Source organism: Kryptolebias marmoratus, linkage group LG2 (genome assembly GCF_001649575.2).
Source record: "Kryptolebias marmoratus isolate JLee-2015 linkage group LG2, ASM164957v2, whole genome shotgun sequence".
In the NCBI taxonomy this organism is placed as follows: domain Eukaryota; kingdom Metazoa; phylum Chordata; class Actinopteri; order Cyprinodontiformes; family Rivulidae; genus Kryptolebias; species Kryptolebias marmoratus.
In genome coordinates this window covers 344,993-355,177 of record NC_051431.1, presented here as the reverse complement: position 1 = coordinate 355,177, position 10,185 = coordinate 344,993, and the positions used below count along the sequence as shown (strand labels likewise).

General features: G+C 42.4%; 1 protein-coding gene across 1 annotated transcript in view; it reads right to left on the bottom strand.

Moving 5' to 3' along the window:
- Positions 1–489: 489 nt before the first annotated feature.
- si:ch211-137a8.2 (uncharacterized protein LOC777613 homolog) overlaps positions 490–10,185 on the bottom strand; it is a 19,372-nt gene continuing 9,676 nt past the window's right edge. Inside the window, exons 2-13 of the mRNA XM_017431042.3 lie at positions 9,366–9,614; positions 8,718–8,868; positions 6,998–7,180; positions 6,611–6,745; positions 6,333–6,527; positions 6,113–6,242; positions 5,862–6,041; positions 4,815–4,915; positions 3,681–3,890; positions 1,585–1,755; positions 1,470–1,510; positions 490–1,228 (exon numbers count right to left, since the gene is read on the bottom strand). Coding sequence (XP_017286531.1) covers positions 1,051–1,228; positions 1,470–1,510; positions 1,585–1,755; positions 3,681–3,890; positions 4,815–4,915; positions 5,862–6,041; positions 6,113–6,242; positions 6,333–6,527; positions 6,611–6,745; positions 6,998–7,180; positions 8,718–8,868; positions 9,366–9,592 — 1,902 coding nt within the window. The 5' untranslated portion in view covers positions 9,593–9,614 and the 3' untranslated portion in view covers positions 490–1,050. The remainder of the gene's footprint in view (positions 1,229–1,469; positions 1,511–1,584; positions 1,756–3,680; positions 3,891–4,814; positions 4,916–5,861; positions 6,042–6,112; positions 6,243–6,332; positions 6,528–6,610; positions 6,746–6,997; positions 7,181–8,717; positions 8,869–9,365; positions 9,615–10,185) is intronic.

The following is a 10,185-nucleotide window of genomic DNA, read 5'->3' as shown; positions in this document are numbered from 1 at the left end:
GATGTGCAGATGTGGAGCAGGTGTGATGTGCAGATGTGGAGCAGGTGTGGAGCAGGTGTGATGTGCAGATGTGGAGCAGGTGAGATGTGCAGATGTGGAGCAGGTGTGATGTGCAGATGTGGAGCAGGTGTGATGTGTAGATGTGGAGCAGGTGTGATGGAGCAACAGGTTCAGGAATCTGAAATATTTACATTTAATTGATTCTGTTTTTAAAATCATTTCAGCTACATCAGTAGAAATATCACTTTTTGGTTATAAAGGCAATAAAATGTTTTTTATAAGCTTATAATAGATATTTTTTATTTATTTATTTAACCCCATCAAGATTTCCAGAATATTTAACAGTTTAGAAGAAAACTTCATTTAAACAACATAAAGCTTCATTAAAGGCGCGCTGAGTGGATCTTTCTCCTGATTGGACAGTTTGAGCTGAGATTAATCTGAGTAAACATGGTTTTAGGCACTTTTTCTTAAAGGACACAAAATATAGAAATAAAACCCAGAATATTTAGTTTTAATGTAGCAGAATGGAGAGAATCAGGGAATAAAAACCTGTTTTGATTGGACTGTAACGTTCATTTAATTAAAGCTTATCAAAAAATACATCCTGCTTTACAGACAAAGATGAAAAAAGTTTGTCTGTTTCAGCTGCTACAGTTTATAAAAGTTTCTTCTTTAAAATAGTTATTTTTTTAAATGTTTAGAGACGTTTGGAGACTTTTTGCTTCCAGATGATCATTTTAAAAGTTGCATCAAAACCAAATTCTTTTGACCCAAACAGAAAACGACAGAAAACACAGAAAACTTTGTTCAGACTTTAAACACGTTAACGTTTCAGACAGAACAGAGGTGAAGTTTTTCTGCTGAGCTTTTATGAGTTTCAATCTTCATTTTAGTCAAATTCATACAAAAAACTAAAAACTTCTGGATTTTGTGAAGAAATAAATCCCATTAAAGAAAACATGTTTAACCTTTAACCTTCTGTAGATAAAGAGTCGGACCCTCCTGATGTCTGAGTCACATGATTTTCCTGAGGAATGACCTTTGACCTCAGGTGGGCGGTGGCCCGTTGATGTAACTCAGCGTGAGGTGGAGGCTGCGGTGCATCCTGTTGCTGCGGTGACACGGCTGCTCCACGGCGAGCCAGATCAGGACGGCGAGCAGAGCGAACGCCGCGGCCAGGAGGAGGAAGAGGAGCGGCGAGGAGGAGGAGGAGGAGGAGGTCACACTGTGAGAACAGGAGGAACAGATCCAGGTTTCAGTTTAGTCCTGACGGCAGAAATAAAGATTGTTTTTCTTTACTGACGAAAGCCACAAATAAATAAATAAAACTTCATCAGTTGTTTTGTTTTTGTCTCAGTTTTGCAGCACAGCTCCACAAACTCGACACAAACTCTGTTTCTTGACCGTTAACGTCCTCGTTGTTGCTTCAGACACATAAAGTGCAGCTCCGCGGTTTCATTCCTCACCTTGGCTCAGCTTCATCACAACAGATAAACTCCTCTTCAGTCTGAAGAACAGAGAGTTTCTGTTAATCTTTCCTGAGTTTGACTTCTTGTGAAAACAGTTAAACCATCAGCTCACCTGTGGTTCTGCCTGATGAGGGTGTGTCAGACCCTCCCAGGAGGTTTTTACGTTCAGGTCATGTGATGAGGAGCGTGACAGGACAGGAAGTAGACGTGTGTCGTCATAGCAACGCTGACTGTTGAGCTGAAGATCCAGCTGGTCGTTGACCTGGCGTCCATCTTCATGAAGCTAACAGAAAACACCTGTTAAGTCCCGCCCCCAACAGAAATCACCTGACCGCTCGCATCCTAACCTGTGTTAAAGTTAAAACGATTTCCGCTCGATCAGAGGTGAATATGTAGGTGTTCTGATCAACTGGAACTAAATCACTGCAGGTTTACAAACAGTTTACCCCAAACAGCCGCAGCAGATCGAAGTCCACCTGAGATGGACTCACTCTGAGCTGCGGCTGCTGGAAACAGGAACCGTCTCTCTGACAACAACCTGAAATCCGCTCCGTTCATATACGTCTCCATATTTAACGTCGAGCCTTCAGTCCAGTTAGATGGACCTACATGTTTGCTTTCACACCTCCTAGGGAACCCTGTGATGACAGCACTGGGACAAACGGTCAGCACCGAGAGAGAAACCTCATTTTAAATTCAAACTGGACGACCAAACCAAGGATGGAGCTGAGGCAGAACCACATCCATCATCAGACCCAAAAATCTTTCATCACACAAAGTTCAAACATCTTCTTACAGGAGGACGTGATGAAACTGAGCCATCCATCAGTCTGGACCTGTTTGTTTTCTTGATTGCCTCTCTGGGAATAAACCATCAGGTGTCGTCACAATTATTCAGAAAATGCTCGTTTAGTCAAACTTCCTGTGAAAGAAGGAACTGAGAAACTGAAGAATAGAAGCTGGAATAGTTTTCAGATTGGACCTTAAAATGCTCGTCCATCAGCCTTTATTCTCCCTTTCTACCCATTCCTCATCTTTATAGACGTCTGCTTGCTGCGTGCAGACATTTATCTGAGCTGGTTTCAGTCGGAGAGGAAAATCTGAGGCGAGGGAAGCAGAGAGGAAGGAAGGAAGGAAGGAAGGAAGGAAGGAAGGAAGGAAGGAAGGAAGGAAGGAAGGAAGGAAGGGAGGGAAGAAGTCGATGGGTTCCTCTCCTGGTTTTATGGGGATTGTCAAAGTGCAGCCAGACTCGATGCATAAATCAGGACTTTATGGATTCATTCGGCGGCATGAGAAGCTCTGGGCAGGACGGAGGAAGAGGAGAATAAATAGATGCTTTCAGCAGTAATGAGAGAGAGAGGAGGAGGAAATGAAGCCTAATGGAGAGAAGAACATGAGAGGAGGGAGGGGGCAGATATTCAGGACTCAATATTTACTGGCAGCTCTCAGAACAAACAGCTAATATCTGAACGTTACGCCTCTTCTTTTCAAAGTTAAACAGAAGCAAAGCTCCACTTCGTCTGAACCTCCAGGGAATCTGCAGAAGTTCAGAAACTCTCTGCAGATTAAGAACAAAGGTAAAGGTTTTAGATTCTCATTAGAAAACAGAAAAACTTGAGGTTTCAGTATTTTTCTTTTAGACTTAAAAACCTGAAAGCTGAAGGGGAACACATTTTATTAAGTTGTGCATACTGAAAAGAAAATGGACGACGGAGCAACACATGCTGACACTTAGAACGTCTGACAGAGTTCTTCTTCAGTGTTCTGCACGATAACATCTGGAGCAGAAACACATCTGTAAGAAGCATCGAGGTTCATCGGTTTGAGTTCAGACGCTCTGCAGGAAAACTTTCTGCCTCTTTGAGCTCCAGGAATACAGCTCTGTTCAAAATAACTCATTTTATTTAAAAACAACAACAACAACTTGTGAATCATGAGCGCTGAAGGACTGAGGGGCTAAAGCTACAAGCAGAATACTAGCTAAAAGTTACAAATAGAAGCCAGAAAATCAAAGTAGCTGAAAGTATCAAAGTAGTAGCATAAGAAAACAAAAGCAGAACTCTGATTTTGAAGGAATGAAACTCTGGGAGGACAAACAGAAATCTCAGCAGATGTTGGACTGACAGGAAACAATAAAAGCAAATCAATTATTTAAATCAATGAAAACAGAAAACATCTGAACTTTTACAGACACATCGGTGACCCCACCTTCACCTCTGCCTCCGTCTGCACCGCTTTGGAACAGGAAGTACCGCCAGCGGGGGCGGAGCTCTGGACTCTCAGCCACGCCTTCACCCGCCCTCCGTCAAATCTGATTGGCTCGCCGTCTCCTCGACCAGGAGCCGAGGTCGTCCATTGGTCTTCTTCCTGTTCGATTGTGAGCGGCGAGGACGAGTCGTGGACATGTGGACATTCGTCCTGCAGAGTCCAAGAGCAGATTTTCAAATTTTTAAAAGGAAATATACATTTCATGAAATATTTGAGGGTTTTTTAACTACTGAGTTTAGAGGTGGGAAAAAACCTACACTAGCTCAACAGCTTTCTATGCATTAATGAACTAATGAAGAACTTGTGATCACATTATTTAAAATTTCCACATCATTGAGAAGATAAAATGATGTGAAGAACATGTCTCATCTTCCTCCGACTAAAATAAGATTCAAATTCAACCAAAGATATCAGTCCTGACATTTTCATCCAGTCTTTGAGGATCTTTAGAGACCAGTTTCTGATGAACTGAAACTACAGATCAGAAACTTCACAGCAGAAAATGGACTTCTAACTTTCTGATTTAGTATTTTTAAAAGTTATTCTAAATAAACAGATTTTCCTGCTTCTGTTGGCAAAACTCTACAAATATTCAATTCATAAAGAAATATTATCAAATGATACATTTTTATGTGTAATCAATTCAATGTGAGGTGTTGTAAAAACATTATCGCCCGCAGGAATCAGTTTTATCTGATTCTCCTCCCAGGATGGAAGGTATTATTAGGCATCTTTAAATCATTTTAAAATGACTTTTATTTTCCTGATTCATCAACGTCTTCCTCATCTTCATCTTTGTCCCTTTGACTTCTGCTGCCGCCCTCCACGTCTCCACCACCCCATCCCGCCAAAATAAAGCTAAAAATAGAAACGGTTATACCCAACAATAAATGCTGCTGTCATAATCTGCAGGCGGCATCAATAAATCAGAGGAAGAGGAGGAAGAGGAGGAAGAGGAGGTTGTAACCAGCTCAGAGTCAGAGACGAAGCTGCGTCCAAGCATCAACGTCAGGGTTTATATGACACCAAGACAAACCCTCTGGGTCAGAACCGAGGTTCTGGGTCAGAACTGACCGGTTCCACTTCCTGGTTGGTGATGTCAGCGCTGATGTCAGAGCAGGAGTCGAAGGAGCTCAGGTAGCTCCACCTCTTCATGTCGTCTCTCTGACACAGACCTACACAGAACAGAGCTCAGAAATTAAAACTTTAATTAAAGCAGTGAGCCCCAAACAGAGGCCCGCGGGCCGGAAGTGACCATCCAGGAGGGGGCGCCACGGTGTTTAAGATGTCTTGGTTCTTTATTTTTTTAAAGCACCCCAGAAACATCTGAGATAATCAAAAGAAATATGAAGTTTTATTTAATGAGGGTCAGGCTTGTTTTTAATGGACACCAAATCAGATGAAGAACATCGACGTTCCACAGGCTGAGGCCGTTTAGGTTCCACTCGTTCTACTTTAAATAATAATGAAGAGTCTTCTGTATTTCAATTATATTTGTCTGCGTGCTGTGCTTAAACTTGTGCATTAATGATGTCAAACACTAACTGATGTTTTAAAATCTCTTATTTTATATTTGTAACACTTTAAACTTTGATTTGTCAGATTATCTCATTTTTTCTCATTTAATGTCTCTGCACAGCGACTCGGGCAAAATCACAAAACTTTCATTTAAAAGATGAAAAAAAGAGGAAATATTTCAGTTACATAAAATAAAAGAGTAAATGCCATTAAAATAGATATAAACACATAAAACTGACAGAAATTATAGTAAAAAGAAACATTTTCATTAGTTTATAAAGACGGCTCCAATCAAACCTTTACTCTGAAATACAAGTTAGATATTCTTCTTCCAACAAACATCAAGTTTAAAAGCTGTGAGGCTTTCAAGCTTTAATATTTTTATTATTTCTTACATCTCTGTGGAGTCTGAGGATATTCTCATGGTGACCCCTGCTTTAAGATAAAAATAATTTCTCAGCGATTTTTAATCCAGCACAGAGAAGTTCTGCTTCAGATCGTCTTCTTTGAGTTAAAAGTTTAGGAGACAAACATTATTATTATTATTATTATTATTATTATTATTATTATTTAGTCACAGCTCGGTCGTCCGTCCCTGCCTACCTGTGCTAACGCTGAAATACGATGAGTCTGCGTCGTCGTGGGAGACGGAGCGTCCAATGTCGACCGAGGGGTCCCACTCCAGTCCCAGGTGCTCATGGGTAGGAGAGGCCGAAGACGGAGGAGGAGGAGGAGGAGGATGGTGTGAGAGGAGGGCTGCAGGTTGAACAGACGCCCTGAAATCTGGAGGAAACGGTTTCACTCTTCATTCTGATCTAAAACCTAAAACTGAATGATGTGAGAGGATGTTTTACCTTTCAGATGGTTTGAACCTGGAGGGAGGTTCAGGTTGAACTTCTCAAACACGCCCTCGTCTTCATGCAGCGTCTCTGAGGGACAACCGGAGTCTGAAGCCTGGGACAGAATCCAGTCATCCTCAAACACCTGCAGGACGAAGAGCAGGAGAAGGACAACTACGTACAGTATACCACGGTGACAAATCTGATGTATTTAGGTGGAAGTGTGGTTCTGTACCAGCCTCATGCTGAGGAGGCGTGTGTGTGTCCGGGCGATGTTGTTGTAGACGTGGCTGCAGCGCCGCAGCAGCTCCAGCAGACTGCTCTCCACATGATGAGCGTCAGACGCTTCGCTGCATTGGACCAACAGCTCGCCGCGCTGCAGCAGGGCGTTCACACGACCCGAGTTCTCACACACTGACTGCTGGAAGGACTGCACACACACACACACATTCAGATAAATATTACACTGTGGAGGAGAGAGGTTCTCACACATGATGTCCAACAACAACACACCTGAAGCTGGCTCAGCTTCTCACAGTTGTTTCCAGTCATGTGATCTATTTCAGTTAGACGAGCGTCCATGTCAGCCAACCAGAGAGCAAGCTCCTCCCTCTCTGCTTCAAACTCCTCCCACTCTGAGACGGCACGCTGAGAGGAACAGAGAAAAACTTAACTTCTGAGGAAATCAGACGTTCACTCACTTTTTTAACTTCAGTGTGAAGGCTGAGAGCTGGAGGACTTCACAGTCTTCAACAGACTTCTGTGAAGGGTAAAACAAGCAGAACAGCAGCTAAAAGCTAAAATTAGCACAAAGTAGCTTAAGAAACCTGCTGCATGTTCTGTGATTCCATCGAACAAGATTTAATATCAGAAGACAAGTTTTAGACAAGTTGTGAGGACCTGCAGCCGTCCTGTGATGGATTCCAGTTTGGCGTTCATGTCGTCCCATCGTTGGCCACATTCCCGCGCCGACGCCAGCAGCCGGGCCTGCATGGCACCCTGAAACAGCCGGGTCAAGGTCCGGTTCCTGCGGGTCAGACTGTCCAACTGGATGAGCTGGGATCCCGCCTCGCACCGCAACCTCTAAACACAAAGGAGTCCATCTTCAGCACATCTGCTTAGCTGCAGTTCTTTTTAAATGTATTTATCAAGCAGCTCGGTTAAATAAAAGAAGAGCTGGAACCTAAAAAACAGAGACAAGACTTTCAGAACCATCCTCCAATCTGTCCTCTCTGAGACGCACAAGTTGTCCACAGGACAGCTGTGGATTTAACAGACACAAAAAGAAGAACTCTCCAGATCTGGTCTTTATTCTGGGGTGCCTCAAGGCTCCATGTTGGTGCCCCTTCTTTTTGACATTTCCAGGCCTTCCTTGGGTTTGGTTAGCTGCCTGCAGTTCCATAGATCAACTTTGGCCCCAGATGACTCCATTTGGACTTTAAAAATGATTAAATCTCACTTTCATTTAAATCTGAAACAAATGATCGTTAACCCCGACGACGAGGTGTTCATGATTTAAAGACCAGTTCTCCTTTAATCCAGAGGTTCTAAGGTGAGGGGCTGTGAGAAGATATTTATTAGGAGATACAAACAAATGTAAAAAAAATTAACATAATGGCTAACAAGGCTACTTATTAAAGGTCCTTTTAGCAGTTTTGTGGACTTCAACCAGCCAGTTGGGGTCATGAGTCTCTGCAGCTTTTATTTTTTGTGACAAAAGCTAAAACATTTGTGAATCTCTGTTCTAATCACTTTTTCATTTCCATCATCAGAATAATTAAGCTGCGTCAGACCGAGCTCTGGGTGCGGAGCAGAACTCCCAGCATGCACAGGGAATCGTCCACCAAGGAGCAACACGTTTGGTGTTTTATCAGCCAAAAAGGAGGTTTTTCACTACATTGATCTTAAATGAGTTAAAGGTAGCGTTTCAGTCAGATTCATGGAGCTCACAGAGAGACTTCTGGGTCTGCAGCAGATATTTCCCCTCAGTCGTTCAGGATCGCTGGGCTCCTCTCAGGAACACCTTTAATATTTGAAATACTTCGAAGGACGGAGTAGAACATGATTTAAAGCAGCAAACAGATTCTCTGCCGCGCTGGACCCTGAATCTTATTTCTTTAACTGTCAGTCGCTTTGAACAAATCAAAACTGGGCTGATTTTTATCAGTTTTTATTCAGGAAACACTGAGCTTTAAAGAACAGGACCTGGAAGGAAGTCAGTTCTGGTTTTTCTTTTGTATTTGAATTTGAAACTCAGATTAGTCGTATCTTTGCTCTTGTTTGTTTGTTTCTACACAAAACTAACCGAAATATTACGTTTGCCACAGATTATACAGGTGCTGCAGAAATCAGGCCGTGGTTTCTGCCAACAACCTGCAGCTGCACATTTACAAAATAAAACCATCTGCAGTTTAACAAAAGCCTGCTGGAGGATATTTACTGTGTGCTTGGCTTAATTATTTAACCATGAGACAAACAGATCAAACAAACATCCATCCGTTCTGACAGCAACAGAAAAGAGATTTAAAGCTAAAATAAATCAGAGGTGAAAAGAAATCTGATCCTTTAAACATTCAGGTGAATTCTGACATAAATTAAATCAACAGAGGTTTCTCCACACCTCAAACTTCTTCAGCTCCTCTTTGGCTGCGCTGTAGCTAACGTGGGCGGGGTTTAGAGAACTGACAGCCTGCTCAGCCAATCGCAGCCAAGCGTCCAGGTGGGCGTGTTCCTTCATGAACTCATGCCAAAGCACCCATCGCCTGTCCAACCTGCAGGGAGGGAGAGCAAGGAGGCGTCGTGAAACTACGGAAGCCCATTTCTGCCACTCTGATGGGAAATAAAAACATCCTTTGGGTCATAATTATAAGATATTACCATAATTAAGTCCTAGCATCTCAAAAAACTTACAAACTGCAGTAAAAGAAACTTGTAATCATTCCTTAGATCCTAACCAACCATGTTGGATTTATATTCATATCTTAATGTGACTTTTAATGACGTCTGTTTCTCTTGTATTGAGACTTTTATAAGATTGTTTTAAATTTGTATTCATGCCACCATTTTGACCAGGACTCTCTGGAAGAAGAGATGATTGATCTCTGTGGGACCTTCCTGGTAAAATATAAGATATATTTATGAAACTCAACTGGTTAAACTGTTACAGAACCAGAACTAAGATTCTCCTGACATTCTGCAAAATCTGTAAAAAAATGTTGTTTTTTTAAAACTAAACCCATCCTGCAGTCAGTTGTGGACGATCACTCACTGTCCACATGTCCACAGGTCTCCATCTTGGTTCTGATTTCCGTCCAATCGCTGCCTTTCTCCTCCCGACGCCTCCAGAGGAGAAGAGTGGGAAAGAAAAGGGTGCTGGACCAGATCCAGGAGGAGCTCCAGGTCCATCACTTCTTCTCCAGCTTCAGCATCACTGCTGTCAGAGCTGAACATGGCGTCTCTGTGGCGTCCTGAGGAGGGCGGGGTCAGTCCAGTCATCACAACATCATGTTAACTCCACCTGATGGAGAACAAGCAGAAGATGAGCGTCTGATTCAAAAACAAAACAGACTTCAAGTTTCTGAGTACTTTTTGGACAGTGTGGGCTCCTGTAGCACACTGAAGCTCCTCAGCTGCTCAGACTGAGGTCAAAGTTAAACTGCTACATGAGAAAATACAAAAAATCTGAATTTGGCCAGCCGAAAGCTACTTTTAGCTGCACTTAGCTAGCCTTTCCTTCCTTTAACTTTAACAACTCAGTTTCAGCCTCTTCAGCAGATTTCAGTAGCAATCACCCTGCAAAAATATAATTTCTTTAATTTACCTTTAACTCTTCACTCATCAAAATTCTGTTTCCCACTCAAATTAAGCTGAACCTTTATATATATATATATATATATATATATATATATATATAAAAGAGTGAGCGAGACATCGACTCACTGATCCACACCACCAGGATCTACAGCACTGACATTGGGATGTCATTCGGACTAGAGAAGTGCGGTCGGATGGTTACAAAGAGAGGGAAGGTCATCCACACAGAAGGGATCTCACTCCCAGAAGGAAAAATAGCAGACATTGAGGACAGT